The following is a 16879-nucleotide window of genomic DNA, read 5'->3' on the forward strand; positions in this document are numbered from 1 at the left end:
GCCGGATGGAAGGGCTTAGCTCTGTAAGCCCTCAAGGAAGCCAGCATGGCGGGACGCCTCCACATCTCCCCGCATCGCGCGTGGGCGCTTGCTAATCCACAACGTTAGGAGCAAGGTCGTCTTTCTCTCTCCTTCATGTCTCCATAGTTTCAAGACTTTCCTGGAAGATCTAAGTTTTTCCAAACTACTCTTCGCTGATACGCAGGGACAGAGCTATACTGGCTTCACCGGGGTCAAGCGGATTGAGGTCCAGTTGACCTCCGACAGGGATGTCCAGACGGTAGCTTCCTGCTCGCTGGCCTGCGTCAAGGAAACCGAGATGGCTCACGAAGCCACGCTTTTGCTGGGCCGCCCCCGTGGCAGGCGTGGGGCCTGAGACTCGGCACAGCTCGGGGAGCAAGCAGGAGTCGGAGCTGTGGGAGACGGCTGGGGATGAGCCCGGCGCCCAGCTGTCTCGCCGAGTAGGGAGAGGAGGTTGGAGTTGGGGAGCCAAGTGGGAAACTGAGGAAAAGCCTTCCGGCCGAACCATACCCGTGGAGCCAGATCCAGGCCAATGGAGGGGAGGCGGGCTTTGCTCCCGCCAAGGCGTGGGAGTCCTGCGGGTCTGCCCCCGGCGCTGTGGTGGGGGCCGGGGCAGACGGGGGCAAGGAGAGGCGTGCAGAGAGAAGGAAGCTCGGACGCGTCGGTAGGCAGAGGCCCCTTACCCACGAGAGAGCACCGCGAGTGGACAGGAGAGGCCATTTCCACTCCAGAGAAACCCGGAAAAGTCAGACGAATTTCAGCCGTGAGTGGCAGCGGACCAGAACGGGAGAGGGGACAGCCAGGCTGTCCGAAAGCCCGTCCTTCCCGACGGCAGCTCCGCCGCACCTGTCCCGTTTCAGAGCGGGACTCTTCCCAAGCAGGGTGCCTTCAGGTTCAAGCAAAAGGAGCTTTTATTCTCACTCCCAGATGTGTTGCCGGCCCCCCTGTTTTGCTGGGACACGTGGAGAAGGCCTGGGGAGTCCTGATCCCCTAAGCCAGGTGTGGGGGGGAGCGTTAGACCTGGGTCGGTGTTACTCCGTAAAGCAAACCCACGGCGAGGCCTTCTGGAAGGCTCCACAGAGGCGGCCATGGGAAGAGCGCCTGGGAAGCGAGAAGCCGCTCTGAACTCGGCTTCCGAGGTCATACGAATAGGAAGGCCTCCTCCTCAGCGGAGAAGCTGAAAAAGAAACCTTGATGTTCTTACGTGATCGCCTAAAAGCAGTGCCTTCCTGCCCCCCACGGAAGGATATGCTCAAGAAAGAACGCCACACACGGGGCAGGCATCATCGATCCCTTTGGAATTTTTCACGAGTGACTCAAGCCCCTGCCTAGGGCACCGAGCCCCCCGGCCCCCCCGACCCCCCCGACCCCCCCAGCCCCGAGAGCGAGGGCAAACACGAGGAAGCGCGCTGCGCATTTTTTCTCATTGTGATGAATGATGCTTGTTTTCCTTCCCACTTTAATTAGAATGTTTCTACGTTTGCCAAAGAAAATGTTGGAAGGGAGACAAAACCCTGAAATGATAGGAACAGGGCTTGATGTAATAGCTTATTTGTGAAGGAAACACAACTTGTTTGGTATTTTATTGAAGCAGGAAGTTCCGAACCTCGGAACCCGCAAGTACAACAAATACTCAGGTGCTGGCTGAGTCATCTGGCGTTTGGAAATAGGCTCTGGTAGTTTTCCTTTGGTTTACTTTTTATCTTTATTTTGTTTTTCGGGTTTGGGTTTTTTTTTTAAGTAATGGGGTCAGATGCAGATAGGGAATTACACGGAGAACCAGTTAAAGATTTAAATATTTTTTAAATAAGCCATCAAGTCTAAACAAATAAAGCAAGTGGAGGAATTTTCTACTTAACCATACGTGTAACAGGGCTATAGCATATATACATAGCACCTATATAGCCATCTATATATAGGTACACACACACACGAAGATCTGTGATTAATTTTCTGTTTGAAAAGTAACCGCTTGCCAGAGGAATCCGATGGCACACTCAGGGAGGCAGAAGCATCAGCAGCTATTTCTTTATGTTCTGTGGGCCGCTCAGCGTTGGGGGGATGGTCTAGCCTGTGGACCTAGCTCACCGTGTGCCTGGGGCACTGGAGAACGGGAGAGGTGGCCGGAGCTTGGGGGGGGGGTATGCGTGGAAGGGCTGGGGTGGGGGCGTCCGACCCTTTTCCGAGAGGTCCGGTCGGGATGGTGCCGGGAAGGCCTCGCAGCCTCCGGCCACCCAGCACGGTTCTGCGCCGGACAACCCCGTGAGCCCGAGAACCTCGCGTGGCTCCGGGGGGGTCCCGGGCCGGCGGAGAGGGCAGAGCAGGACGCACGGGACACAGGGCCACCAGGAAGGTGCCGGCCTTCTCTAACTCACGAAGGGCCCCCCTCCCCCCGCCCCTGCTTAGCAGGCTCCTTCCAGAAGCCACAGGTGCAGCGCTTCCTGTTGGTATTGAGGACTCTGCTGCCTCAAGGCCACGTGGGCTGCCCACGCATGGGGCTGGAGCGCCAGCCCTGCCCCGGCTGCCCTGCCCGCGCCCCAGGGTGCCCGCTGAGCCCCCCACGGTGTCCCCCGCAAGCTGCTCTCCCCGGGCGGCGGAGAGGGGGCTCAGAGCGGAAGACTCCTTTCGGTGGGATTCCCGCTCGCCGGCCCGAGCACACCGCTACGGCTCGGGAAGTGGGGGCTCCTCTCTGGGCTCCCGAGCACCGTGTGGATGGATAACTGAGGCCCGCTAGCAGCAGACGATTCAAGAAATGCTGCCGGCCGCGGATGGAAGGGCTGGCGCCCCACAGACAGAGGCCCATCGGTTCTTCCACATCAGGGGCAAGCACTGCACAAGGGCCAGGCGCTGCGGAGCCCGAACCTCAAGCCACTGGGCACACACACGCACACGCACACACACGCACGCACGCACACACACACGCACGCACGCACGCACACACACACACGCACTTGCTGCCAACAGGCCTGGTGAGAAGTGTGTGGCCCCAAATCCACCTGCATGGAGACACACGAGGCCACCAGAGCGCAGCAAGGTGGAAGACAAGGACCGCGCTCCTCCCTGTCCTGCTCTCCGTGATGCCTGGAAGCGTGCCTGTGGAGGACATCAAGCCAGACGCTTCTTCTAAACTTCTAGTCATCTCCCTCATCTGCAGGTTCTGGTCTCGCCCGCCAGCTGGCTGCCCCAGGGCCCCAGGGGTTGCGGGGGCCGGGCTGGACCTCACTGAACACTGCTGACAGGGTGCGGGCGGCGGGCGGGTGGTTTAGAGGACCTTGCCCTGGGGCGGAGATGGTGGGGGGTGCTGGGTGGGATGGTTGGGAACAGAGGTCGGGGAGAGCGGCCCGTGGGCGGGGTTTGGAGGAAGGGACCCCGGCCCAGAGGAGACGCCCGAGCTGCCGCGGTGGCCATGACTATGGGCTGGTGGCCGCATCCCGGGAGCATGCCGGGAGGAGGGCACCGCACTGGGGCCGCAGAGGCCCAGCTCTGCCCCGCGCTCCCGCCCAGCGCCCAGCCGGCTCCGAGCTCGAGGCTCACTTCCTTTCCCCAGTGCGCACTGAGTTCCGGGGCAGCCTTTGTTGTTGGCGGGCTCGGTTTGTCGCTTTCCTTGTTGTTGACAAGCTCCAGGTATTTGTAGACAGATCTTATCTCTTTCCCTCTTAGTCACCTCTTGGCCCAGCTCTGCATATTTTACTCTTTTAAACTGTTCCTGGGTCTGACCCCGGTTTTGTGTTTTCAGATGTCATACCGTTAGGGCTATTTTAAGAGCTGCAGTACACTGAGTAAGGCCTGGCCCAAGAATGGCCTTGAAATAGAAAACAAATTCATGTGAGTGTAGAGGTGCATGTGTGTAACTGTATGTGTGAAGTCTGTGTGTATGCATGTCTGTGCATGTGAATACTAGGCCTGTGTGTGCATACTGTGTGTGCTCACGGGTGCATTGTGTGTACCGCGTGTATACCTATCTGCGTGTGTGTATATGCATGTACTTGGGTCTCTGTGTGCCTGCACAATCAGAGCTTCTGTCCCCTGAGTATTCTCTCCCCTAGCATTAGCCTGCATTTCTCCCCGTCTTCCCAGGAGCGAATCTATACTAAATAGAAAGAGAAAAGAGGAGGAAATGCAGGAAGTGGGGAGCCGCTGCTGCCCGCCTTTCCTCTCTGGTACGCGCCTCTCTCTGAGGTCTCTAGCCCTGTCAGAATGGCCCCATTACCCTGTGGTTTCCATAAGGGCCCAGCTCCAGTTTGTCTTCAGTTTTCTTGGCACGGTGGAGAGGAGGGTGGGGTGAGGGGGGCTTGGTCGTGGGGGACGGGATGGAGAGAGCTCTTCTGTGAGGGCTGTGACGGTGGGGGGGGGGGGGCTTGGCCAGACAGAGTGGGCCGAGGAGGGCTTTGCGGTGAAGGGTAGGATGGGCGGTCCATGGGTTGATGGAGCTCTTATACATTTTGATTAATCGTTATTACCTCGGTTGATCAAAATCATCAGACTTTGTAGAACTAAGACGAGTCCCTCTTATTGCTCGAAAGCCATGACTCTGGAGATTTGATTTTACAAGTGGAGTGCACAGAGAAACTTAAACACCTGTGCCTCGGTAGAGGCCATGGCTGGGCAGCGGCGTCCACGTGGCCTGCACGCTCCGGACCTTCACCAGAGGATTTAGGGGTGGGAGGACCTTCCCCACCATCAGTGAGCCGCAGGCGTGTTACAAGACAAACACGGGCCTCCAACCAGCAAATGGAAAGCAGGCTGTGTGGGGTCTGAAGAAGCGATCTAGCGAGGCGCGGGGGAGCACGCATGGACCCGATCCCAGGCGCTCTCGGGGAAGAGATAGGAAGATTGGGGTTTGGGGCTCAGGAAAAAGAGATCCAGCCTGGGGCTGGGTACCTGAGCCCCCCACCCCCACCCCCGGCCCTGTGCCTCCGCTGGTGTGTATGCCTTCCTTATGCTATCCTCTCTAGGACAGTGATTCTTCCTCCTAGCTTTCCACGACAGATACTAGGGATAATAATGTTTGTAACAATACTTGATTTATGTCTTAAAAACAAGTGGGCAACGCTGGTTGTTGGTGACTCGTGCCTGTAATGCTGGGGACTCAGAAGGCTGAGATCTGAGGATTGCAGTTCAAAGCCAGCCTGGACAGGGGAGTCTTTGGGACTCTTCTCTCCAATTAACCACCCAGAAAGCCAGAAGTAGAGGTGGGGCTCAAGTGTTAAGGTGCTAGCCTTGAATAAAACAGCTCAGGGACAGTGTCCAGGCCCCGAGTTCAAGGAAGACTGCAAATCAACATCCAACTAAGTGACTTCATTCACTAGAATTGTTGGGGGGGGGGGGTTGTTGGGTTGGGTTTGATTACTGCTTTTTATGACAGTTCCCTTTCGCAAGGCCCCTCAGTCTCCCTCTTGGTCCTCATCCTGCACACACGCCGGCCCCAGGCCCTGCGAGGGCTTGGTGCTTGTGCTGCTCCGCCTCAGCCGGCTCCGTCCTCGAGCTGTGGCTCTCACAGTGAAGTGGCTTTCTGGGGTGACATTGGTCTCCCCCCAAAGCACCCTGGCGGAGAGAGGGAGGCGGAGACCCGGCTGTTGACATCAGAACGCAGTGCCCTCCTCCCCCACCCCCGCGGTCTCCCGTGAACCCCACTCTCTCCACTTGCTTCCACGGGCCAGCGCTTCCTCGTGGAGGACCCCGTGTCACTGACCCCTCCGTGGTGCACTCCTGTGTGCGTTCCTCTGGTTACTCTGCCTTTTGCCGTGGGCGTGACTCCACTGTCCACATTCCCCGAGCCCGCGTCACCCGCCCGCGCTGCCGGGGGGGGGGGGGGGGGGCAGGGGGGGGTGCTGACTCGCTGCAAGGTCGCAGCTGCTTCCCGGGTGGCCCTGCGTTTAGCGGAGGACCTGCCCCTCTGCGCCGTGGAGACCCACAGAGCCACGGCAGACGCGCACCAGCGTGTCCGTGTGGTTCACAGATTGCCCGCCATCCGCCAGACCAGGGTAGAAGGAGCACGTAACAATCCAATACAAACCAAAGGGTGAGCTCCACGAGTGTTTTATCATGATGTTTGAAAAAGGAGAATTAAAAGTAGCCCGAGGCCGTGGGGAGGCCAGCGGCCATCGTCCCTGCCGTGTGTGGCCGCGGCTGGGATCAGCTGAAGCGAAGCCAGCCGCGGGTTCCAGCTCTGACAAGCTTCTTGCAGGTGTTGAAAGGCCTGCGGCCTGCGATCCAGATGGGCGGCTTGGCGAAAGCCATTCGCGGGCTCCCCAGGCAGCGCGGTTCCCGGGCTCAGGCGGCCGTCCGGACTCCGCGCCAAGTTTGGCCGCAGGGAGCGCTGACATTGACGGAGTGCGCCCAGTGGACGGAACACGGGCTCCGCCCTGGCCCCTGCTTAGCTGATGCGGAGGCCGCGGGGCGTGGGGGTGGCGGCGCGCGGGGCGGGGGCGCGCGGGGCGTGGGGTGGTGGCGCGCGGGGCGGGGGCGCGGGGCGGGGGCGCGCGGGGCGTGGGGTGGAGGCGCGCGGGGCGGGGGGCGTGGGGCGGTGGCGCGCGGGGCGGGGGCGCGGGGCGGGGGCGCGCGGGGCGGGGGCGCGGGGCGGGGGGCGCGCGGGGCGTGGGGTGGAGGGCGCGCGGGGCGGGGGCGTGGGGCGGTGGCGCGCGGGGCGGGGGCGCGGGGCGGGGGGCGCGCGGGGCGGGGGGCGCGCGGGGCGGGGGCGCGCGGGGCGTGGGGTGGAGGCGCGCGGGGCGGGGGCGTGGGGTGGTGGCGCGCGGGGCGGGGGCGCGGGGGCCGGGGGCGCGCGGGGCGGGGCGCGCGGGGCGGGGGCGCGCGGGGCGTCACCTGGCGTGACGCCTGAGAAGGCGGGGCCGCGTGGCGTGCTCCGTGCACTTGTGACGTCACTTCCTGCGTGAAGCGGGCCCTTGAAGACCCGGCCTCCGGGTGGGCTTGCCTGGCATTCTAGAGGCCGCGCCACCTGGGCACGGGTGAAGTGGTGCCCCTCCTTCCCCCCCCTCCTCCCCTCCCCCCTCCCCTGCCCTCACCCCGTCTGTGCGCTCTGGAGAAAGTCTCCACGGTTTTCTCTCCGTGTTCGGTTCTGAATCGCAGCGTGGAAACCGAGGCAGAGCCTGTGAACCGCAGCCCCAGGTTCCCGCGCGTGCCCTGCGGTGGCTGTCATGGGCCCCGTGGGCACCGCCCGGGCGTCTCCGGGCTCGACACCGTCCTGCGATCGCCAGCCCGTCACCCGTTCCCGGCACCCGGCTCTCGTCAGCGCGCGCGATGCGGAGACGCGGCCTTCGCACCCGCTCCCAGGCGTGGGCCACAGGGGGCAGAGGGGCTGGCGAGGGGCTCAGCCATCCGGACGCCGTTCTCCTTCACTGGCTGAGCACTGCGACCTTTCCCGGGTGCTTCTTGAAAAGTGTGCACTTGTATTACACACACACCCCTACAGGCGCAGACACACCCAGCTTTAACCCCATGACCTCCCTGGCCAGGCAGCGTGCGGGAGCGGATGGGTCGTCGGTCGGCGTGGTCAGTGCACCCATCCGCAGGCAGCAGGAGGCAGGCGCACCGGGAAGAAGAGCCGTGGTCCTCCCCACTTCCGACCTCGTCCTGGCGTGTCGCTGAGCTTCGAGGGACAGGAAGCACAAAGACATGGCACCGTGGGGCTGCAAGACGACAGACAGCAAGATGAGAAGAGCAAGGAAGAGCACGGCCTGCCCTGAAGAAATGGCGCCAGGAGGCGGGGGGGGGGGGGGGGCTGCAGGGCAGAGAGGCGAGGGGGGGGGCCGCCCTGTCTCCTCGTGGCTCGTCTTACAGACCCAGCATCATGCAACGAGGGGAGAAGAGAGACGGAGGGGGACTGGGACACTAGAAATAATAACTATTTCCTGAACTGTGAGCCACCAAGTGCCTGTCTGCGCAGGCTTCTCCGGGTGCAGAACAGAACCGCGTCACGGGAGCCCCGCCGGGCCGCCCTCTCCCCCCCCACAACCTCAGGCCCGGCCCAGGTGCTGCCGCCTGGCCACCCTGGCTTCTCCTCCGCCCCGTGCTTGCTTTGGAGGCTGCTTGAACCCACAGTGTCACTCATCATCTCACCTGGTTCGGCTCCCCTTTCTTCCATGATTTTTTTGGGGGGAGGGGGGGAGGAACAGGGGACCGTCCTGGTCGGGCACTCCTGAGCCACACCCCAAGCCCATTCTTTTTGTAAATAAGGTCTCACGTTTTCTGCCCAAGCCGGCCTGGGCTGCAGCCCTCCTCTTGACCGTCCCCAAGCCGCTGGGCTGAGGGCTGCGGCGTCGCGCCTGGCTTCTCACTGGTTGACACGAGATCTTGGGAACCTTTTGCTGGCTGGCCTCAGTCCCCACGGCGGCCAGCGCCTGCCAAGTTAGGGTTCCCGGCATGGGCTGGCGCGCTCCGCAAGACGTCAGGTTCTGCAGGGACGCAGCGCTGCTTTGTAGGACCGCGCACACTCTTACCGTGTGTAACTAGCTTTTTAAATTTTATTTTGTCTTTGAGCAGGTCAGCAACTTTGTGATCCTTAAGAACGGCTGGCTGGGCCATGCGTTGTGTTTGGTCAGGGGAGGTGGGCTTCCTTCACTGCTTAAGTCTATGTCAGTGTTTCGAGTTCATAATTGTGTCCTTCAGATTGCCCGTTGGAAAGGCTCACAGCTCCTCACAGGGCCTCTGTCTTGTCTGAACGAGAGCTGACATTTACTTCTTCTAATCTCGTCACCATTTGTGGCTAGAAAACTCACAAGGTGGTGTGGGTGAGCCTGGCTATCTCTGAGACCCCTCATTCGGTGACACAGTGATAACCACTGTGCTTGCCACCTCGCCAGCCGACGGTGCCCACCCCGCCACTCCAATGCCTGCCTCTCCATCATCGTCCGGGGTGTGTGTGTGTGTGTGTGTGTGTGTGTGTGTGTGTGTGTCACAGGGTACAGTGTAGTAGAAGCCTACAGCGCATCACTGTGAATTGCTGTCACAAAGAACACGGAGAAGGCAATGGGAATCCATGCGCTCAAGCTCCTGCCCCTCCATGCGGACGTGACCCCAGGCACCGGGGCTGGCGTGGCACAGAAGCGGGCGCCCTCCGACACCCCCAGCATTCCCTGCTGCCCAGCCCAACCACTGGTGTGGTTTGCATCCTTAGTTGCAACTAACTGAAGAAAATGTCCCAGTAGGGGCTGGGGGGCGGTGCTGTTAGAAGGAACGTGGACGGGCCAAGGTCAGGACTCGGAGACGAGGCCGCAGCCGTCAGGAGCCCGGCAGTTTTGTCCTGTGTGCTTTCTAGGTCACGGAGGGCCTTGGGGGTGAGGCTGTGTTGGAGACCATGCTCTCAGACACTTCTCCCCCTCTGCGAGGGCCGGGTGACAGGAAGCCTCTGGGGCCGAGATGACGAATAAGGGCATGCGTCCTCGGGGAGCGCTGGGCAGGCATCCTGTTCTTTAGCCCTTCCTGTACTGGAAGGTCTGCGGTAAACGAGTCCCGTGTCCTGCTGCCTTCGTAGGAAACAAATGCCAGTGGGCCGGGCCCCGGCAGCTCACGCCTGGAACCCTGGCTGCTCAGGAGGCTGAGATCTGAGGACTTGTTCAGAGAGGGTCCAGAAAGAAGCGTAGTGCCACGCGTGGCGCTGCGGGGTAGCGAGCTAGCCTCAATCGAGAAAAGGTTCCGGGATAGTGCCCGGGCCCTGGGTTCAAGCCCCGGACTAGCACCAAAAAGCAAAAGTACCAGCTGTGATTTCTGCTCACACTCGCACAGGCGTGTGATAAACGCTCCGATTCCCGGTGTGATGGCCACAGTCCCGGCAGTCGTGAGCTAAGCAGCTTTGCTCCGTCACCACAATCCCACGGCCACGAGGCCGACTGCGACTGCAGACTCGGAGACTCACCCTCCTCCCACTCAACGGCGTCGGCGGCGCCAGGGCGCCTGTCCCCCTCTCGGTGCCTGCCCGACCCCCCTTTGTCTGCCCCGCAGGTCTGCCGACGCGAGCGCCAGCTCTCCCCCGGCCAGTACCGGGGAGCCCTCTTTGCTGATCAGCCCCCGATGTTCATCGCGCCCGCCAGCAGCCCCCCCAGGGCCCAGCTCTGCGAGCTGGTGCGACTCTGCGGGGGCCGGGTCAGCCCCGCAGCCCACGGGGCGGGCATCGTCGTGGGACCCCACAAGGGAAAGAGGACGGCCAGCAGCAAGCACCTGTCAGAGAAGTGGGTGTTAGGTAAGAGCCCAGGCGGGGGGGGACCCACGGGGGACGGGCAGGCGGGGGGCGGGGCCCACGGGGGACGGACAGGCGGGGGGGGACCCATGGGGGACGGGCAGGTGGGGGGGACCCACGGGGGACGGACAGGCGGGGGGGCCCACGGGGGACGGACAGGCGGGGGGACCCACGGGGGACGGACAGGCGGGGGGACCCACGGGGGACGGACAGGCGGGGGGACCCACGGGGGACGGACAGGCGGGGGGACCCACGGGGTTCGGACAGGCGGGGGGACCCACGGGGGACGGACAGGCGGGGGGACCCATGGGGGACGGGCAGGCGGGGGGGGGCCCACGGGGGACGGACAGGCGGGGGGGCCCACGGGGGACGGACAGGCGGGGGGGGGCCCCACGGGGGACGGACAGGCGGGGGGGACCCACGGGGGACGGACAGGCGGGGAAGGAGCTTGTGGGCCACACGGCCATTCATTGCTTGTGGGCACTCGAGAGGGGCGTCCGGTGCCCGTGCTCCCTCCCACGGGGCCCCGGCGTGAATGGTCACGTGACTGCCCCGGTGACCCGCCCCCTCCCGTCGGCTGGGGTGGAACAGAAGCGGCTGTGTGATGCTCTCGGGCCCTCTCGACAGTGTGTTAGGACTAAGCTCCACGCACAGCACCCAGTCACTGCCTCGTGGTTCTGGAGTGCGGAAGCACCAGGGCGGCCTGGAGGGGGAGGGCGCTTCACCCCGAGGCCTCCCTCTGCTTGCCTCCCCCAAGACACCAGGAGCGCGGGGCGGGGTGGGGGCCCCCCCAGGGGCCTCCCGTGAGCCTGCAGAGCCCCCGAGGTCCACGCACGCACACGAGCGCAGCCGGGCGGGGGGGGGGGGGGGCTGGGGCCTGAACACGGGAAGGGAAGTGACCCCGCCCAGCCCCGAGCCCGGGGTGCCCCAGCCTCACCCTGCGGCCACCATCGTCTCCCTCTCTCCGGCCGTCTCTGTCCCCCCTCCCCCCGGGCTCCTGATTCACCCCACCTTCCTTCCGCAGGCTTCAGCCTCGCCTCTAAAGCCCCGACGCGGGGCTCTCGCACCCGTGGCGAGGCTGTCCTTCCACACCCAAGCGCCTGCCGTGGTGTCACGTCCCCCCGTGGCAGGACACGCGCGCCCCGCGACTGTGACTGCCGATCCCCCCCGTGCGTTTTGTTTTGTTTAAGCGTGGCCGTCGAGTCACTTTTTACTGCCTGGTACACAGCAAGTTAGCTTTTTTCCTGGGAACTGACGTGAAAACCAACCCCTCGTGAGGCCATTCCCAAAGCCAAGCGCCCTTCACGCTCTCCTCGGTTCCCAGGACGCAGCCTCCCGCACCCTGGCTCCGCCGCGGCGCTCGGCTGTTTTCCGGATGATGCACGCATGGAAAGGGCCCGGCTACTCCTGGCGGCCGTGCCTGCCAGGCGTCTCCCTGGGCCGCTTCCGGTCACCGGGTCGCCAGGTCACCTTCCCCGAGGGCGGGCGCCGTGTCCCGCACCGGCCCCCGCGGGCTCTGCCCCGCGGCTCTGCCCGGCCTGGCGACCGCGGCGGCTTCCTGCGGCCCCGGCGCGCTGCCCCGCCGCCTGCCCCGTCCTTCCGGCTGTTTTGCTGGGCTGCCGTCTCGCTGGCGGGGGCGGGGGGGGGGCTGTCTACCTGCTCGCCCCAGGTTTAGCTTGCACAGCCGGTGGCAGTGGGCTTGTGAGCCCCGGTTTCAGTTTCTTTTCTCCCCGCAGTCCACGTCCTGTTTAGATTGGTCACTGATTGGCCCCCTCGCCTGTGCCCTTGGCGGCATCCGGGAATTGTGTGCGCGGCGACCCCATGCACTTGTCGTGTGTTTGCTTTCCAAGTTGACACAAACAAACAGTTCCAGCTGTGGGCCAGAGCAGAAGAAGAATTGTTTCTAGGTGGGCACATTCTCTCTCTCTCTCTCTCACACACACACACGCACACACACACACTTACCTACAGAACATGCACATTCACACACACCTACAGAACATGCACATTCACACACACACACCTACAGAACATGCACACACACACACACCTACAGAACATGCACACACACACCTACAGAACATGCACATTCACACACACACCTACAGAACATGCACATTCACACGCAGACCTAGAGTCACACAGGGCCCACAGGGCCCCGGGCTCCGTCTCCCCGGCATCTTCTTCATCCTGCTTTTCTCCTGCACTGCTCAAAGGAGACAGGGCCGCAAGGCCCCGCAACCCGCCGTCTCCTGGCACATAATTGTGACTCAGCACTGACAGACCCACGTGTGTCCTTACACATTTCTCTCGAGATGGGCTATTTCCACAGTGCGGTAGCATTTATTGGTAGGAATACACAAAACTGTTTGCAATCATCAGTTTGAAAGAAAAAGTGATTGTGTTGTGATCAATGATGGAAGACAGTTCTCAGAATTTATAAACTTAATGTGTTCCAACTTCAATAATGGTGGTAGTGAGAGCAAAAATCTCTGGGAGTCTCAAGAATGGTTTAGATAAAATATTCTCTTAAGTTTCTTAAAAGTAAGCCAGACACAGGTGGCTAACAATTTTAGTTAGGCAGGAAGGATGAGATTGGAAGGATCTTAGTTCCAGCCCAGGCATACCCATGAGACTCATTCTCAAGCAATAAATGGACACTCTCCTCAGAACTACAACAGGTGGACCGCAGTCCAGTCACATGGCTGGGGGAAAAAATGACACCGTATCTTAAAAGTAACCCATGTGGGGCTGGGAACATGGCTTAGCGGTAGAGTGCTGGCCTTGCGTGCATGAAGCCCTGGGTTCCATTCCCCAGCACCACATAAATAGAAAAAGCCCGAAGGGGCGCTGTGGCTCAAGTGGCAGAGTGCTAGCCTTGAGCAGAAAGAATCCAGGGACAGTGCTCAGGCCCTGAGTCCAAGCCCCCGGACTGGCAAAAAATAAAATGAAAAGTAACCAATGTATAAAAATGACCAAGGGTGTAATTCAGCGATAGAATGCCAGCATAGCAAGTGCAAGTCCTAAGTTCAAAGCCCAGTATTGCCAAGATGAGAGGCTTTTAATTAATCATATTATCTTTAAATAGTTGTACAAAGTCGGTTTCACTCAACAAAGCAGTTTATGAATACAATACGTCTTGATCAATGTAACCCCTTTCAATGCTCTCATGTATCTCCCCACACCCTTTCCCTCACTTTTCTTAAATTTTCTTAAATTGAGTCATCACTGCATTTCGCCTCGTTCCCTTCTTCTCAAAAGATGTTGTAGACATAGCTCACTATGTCACTTCCAGATTTGAAAGTTACCATCCAACATGGGGTGTGTGTGTGTGTGTGTGTGTGTGTGTGTGTGTGTGTGTGTGTGTGTGGAGAGAGAGAGAGAGAGAGAGAGAGAGAGGAGGAGGAGGAGGACACCAAAATACAGTCTGTCTTTCCCCGGGACCTCTGACACCCTAGCATTCAAACCTATCTGTTGAGCGTATTGTTCCCATACTGTCTGCATCTCAAAACACAAAACACCCAACATTTGAAAATCCAGTGTTATTCTGCAGACTTCCTCTGCCCCGCTGGAGGGCTCTGGGTGCGCCCTCAGCGTTCGCCTGGTCTGGAGGTGGGAGAGCCCGCTGGCCCCTGAAGCCGGGCCTCTGCTTGGCTGCACAGAGCGCGGTGTCCCCACTCCCTTCCAGCAAGGTTACATGAACTGTCACCGTCATGTTCCTTGCTCTCTCCCCAGAGCCTGCTTTCCCTGAATCACCACTGTGCTTGGGCCAAGATTATTCATGAATCATTCACCCAAGAGGAGAGATGGGGATTTTTGAGCCAGAACACACTTGTGGGCACTAGAATATGGATGGAAATAAACAGGAAAACAAAAATCAGATTCCCGGCACCAGAAACTAAAATGTTACCTTTACCTGATTTCAGTAATCTATGGGGCATTGCAAAGCTTTTTTGTGTTTGTTTTTTTAGATTTCACACTTTGCTAAAATATCTATTTTTATCCTTAAGTAGTTGTATAAAAGAGTTACCATTTGACAAAGTAGTATATGAATGCAATGAGTCTTGAGCAGTATCACCTTACGTCATTCTTCCATCCCTCCCAACATCCCCCCTTCTCTCAATCTTCTTTCTTTTGTAGGATAAGCCCTGCATTTTATGACTATGTTTCTACCCCTCCTTCTCTCATCGTTTGTCTACCCTCCTCCCCTGAGCCCGCCCTTTTCCATTATCCATTTCTTGTTATTTATTTTGTTCAACTGTCAGTCCGCTTTTCTAGGGAATTATATCATTTGAATTATCCTCTGAATCTACCATATTAATACACGAGTCTACACTTGGATACCCTCCTGAAGTATATATTTATGTATGTATAGATTAATTCTAGCTGCCATTCTAGCTTGGCTTACTTCGCTTATCATTTTTTCCAGGTCCTTCCATTTCTTTGCAAATGGTGCAATAGCCTTCTTTCTAATGGATGAATAAATTCCATTGGGTACATATACCACACATTTTTTGATCCATTCGTCCATTGAGGATCATTGGGGCTGATTCCATAGTTTGTCTGTGATGAAAAGTGCTGCAGTGAACATGGTTGTGCTGGTGGCTTTACTGTGTCCTGCTTTGTAATCTTTTGGATAAATGCCCAGGGTGGGATTGTTGGTTCACAGGGTAGTTCTATGTTTAGTTGTTTTTTTTTTAAGGGATCTCCATACTGCTGAAAGCATTTTCTAGTTATCAGACTGCAGTGCCATATGTAACATTCCCATTTAACATGTTGAGCAATGTGAATTTTGTTGGAGAGGTGACAGTTAACACACATAGGAAAGGCCAAAGAGAAATGGAAAAGTAGAATGCTTCTCTCTGTATTCTCGCCGGCCACAAGCGCCTTCCTCAAACTACACTCACTGCACTGAAGAAGGCCGCCAAAAGTTGCCAAGTACTAGTCCTCTCTCTCTCTGTCTCTCTCTGTCTCCCTCTCTCTCCCTCTCTCTCTCTCCCTCTCCCCCCTCCTTCTCTCTCTCTAAGATTTTTGGTTTTGGCTGAGTTTTTCGTTTGCTTGTTCATTCGTTTTGTTTTGCTTTTCCCACTTTGACTCACGGAGCTGCCCCGTGCAGCTCAGCTCTGCCCGTATGGCTCTCAGCTAGCTGGGACTGGCATAACGCACATGGCCACACTTTAGCAGGTGTCTGCAGGTTCTTCACAGGCCGTGACATTGGGATCCTGGACGCGGCGGTCCTCAGATGCCAGGAGCTCCTGGACGGAAGCCGGGCGTGTCCACGGGAGACGCGGAGCTGCGGGGTCTGCTGGCCTGGGCCCCGGTGGCTGCCAGCACCACTCAGCTCTCAAACACTCTCCTGTTGCCATTCCCAGATTGTTTTGCTTTAGAAATGTCTTTCCAGGGGAGGGTGCAGGCAAAACAATATAGGAGAATTTGTTCCAAGTTCATTTTACACATTTATGAAATTACCACAATGAAACCCTCTGTATGATTAAAGTATGCTAATAAAAACATGGCTGTACAAATGAAAAGATAGGTGATTTTTATAGGAATGCTCATATATGTTAGCTAGAGCATGCTAGTCTTGTACAGTGCTGATCTGTTTTAAGTGTCGCAAATTATTTTAGGATGTTCCTCCATGGTGGAAATGGCTCTGGGTGCTGTAACCTAACAGGACAGCTGGCTGACTTGAACGGTGACCTGTGCAGTTGGAGAACTGAATTCTTTTTATGTGATTCTGTTCTATTTTGTCTTATTTAAAAGCCACGTGTGCTGTAAGGACAAGCAGGCCTAACGAGAACATAGCTCTGGACCACTTAAGGCTTTGAAGATAGGATTTCCAGTGTGCATTTTGCTATTCTACTGGCTACTGCATCTGCCAAATTGCTTTCTGTTCTCTCCGCAGACTCCATCACCCAGCACAAGGTGTGTGACTTCGAGAACTACTTGCTGCTTCAGTGACGAGACCGGGGCCGGTGGCCACTGTGGGGGGCCTTGAATCCCCACGAGAGCAGTGGCTGGGGAAAGGAGGAGCCGGCATTCGGAGAATCAGCGGCTGCAGCTCGCGCCTCGCGTCTGCCCGGGCGCCGTGGGGCCCTCGTCTCCAGAACGCCTTTGCGACTTGCTCATGGCTGCACCCGCACCGCACACCAGCACCGGCCAGCCCCCTCCACCTGCTTTCTCAGGGATGCTAGGTTTCTATATCTTAGTCATACGCATAATTAAAACCACACCGAAGTTTATCATGAAAGCACGGTACTCCCAGAATAGAAACGAATCAAGTGTTTACCAAGAACAGCCAAAGAACCCCATAAGTTCATTGGCTTGCACTCCAAGGCCTTTCTTAACACGTCATGGAAAACGTGAAGGCCGCTCCCCAGCTCTTGAAGTTACGTCGGTGCCTCGGAGACCGCTCACGCGGTGATCACGGAAGGCGTGTGCAAGCGTTGTACGGCCACGAGGTGGGCTCTTTGCTCCTGTGTACAGAACCTCACCAGCGGGGGGCTGAAGCGTGCGCCGGCCTGCGCTGCCCCCCAAGGCCCGTCACCTCGTAAAGGAGAGAAGTGCTCAGTCCCGGTAGGACGGAAGGTGGCTCTAAGAGCCCACCACACAGTGCTGTGCCCTTCCCGTTACTCATCCCCTGCCCGTCTCAGCGGCTGCAGCCCT

The 16879-nt window shown here is 58.9% G+C and overlaps 1 protein-coding gene across 1 annotated transcript in view; it reads left to right on the forward strand.

Moving 5' to 3' along the window:
- Nucleotides 1–16402, forward strand: part of Mcph1 (microcephalin 1) — a 128988-nt gene extending 112586 nt beyond the window's left edge. The window contains exons 13-14 of the mRNA XM_048330960.1: nucleotides 9979–10216; nucleotides 16119–16402. Of these exons, the coding sequence (XP_048186917.1) occupies nucleotides 9979–10216; nucleotides 16119–16174 (294 nt within the window). The 3' untranslated portion in view covers nucleotides 16175–16402. The remainder of the gene's footprint in view (nucleotides 1–9978; nucleotides 10217–16118) is intronic.
- Nucleotides 16403–16879: the final 477 nt, after the last annotated feature.

Source organism: Perognathus longimembris, chromosome 21 (assembly GCF_023159225.1).
Source record: "Perognathus longimembris pacificus isolate PPM17 chromosome 21, ASM2315922v1, whole genome shotgun sequence".
In the NCBI taxonomy this organism is placed as follows: domain Eukaryota; kingdom Metazoa; phylum Chordata; class Mammalia; order Rodentia; family Heteromyidae; genus Perognathus; species Perognathus longimembris.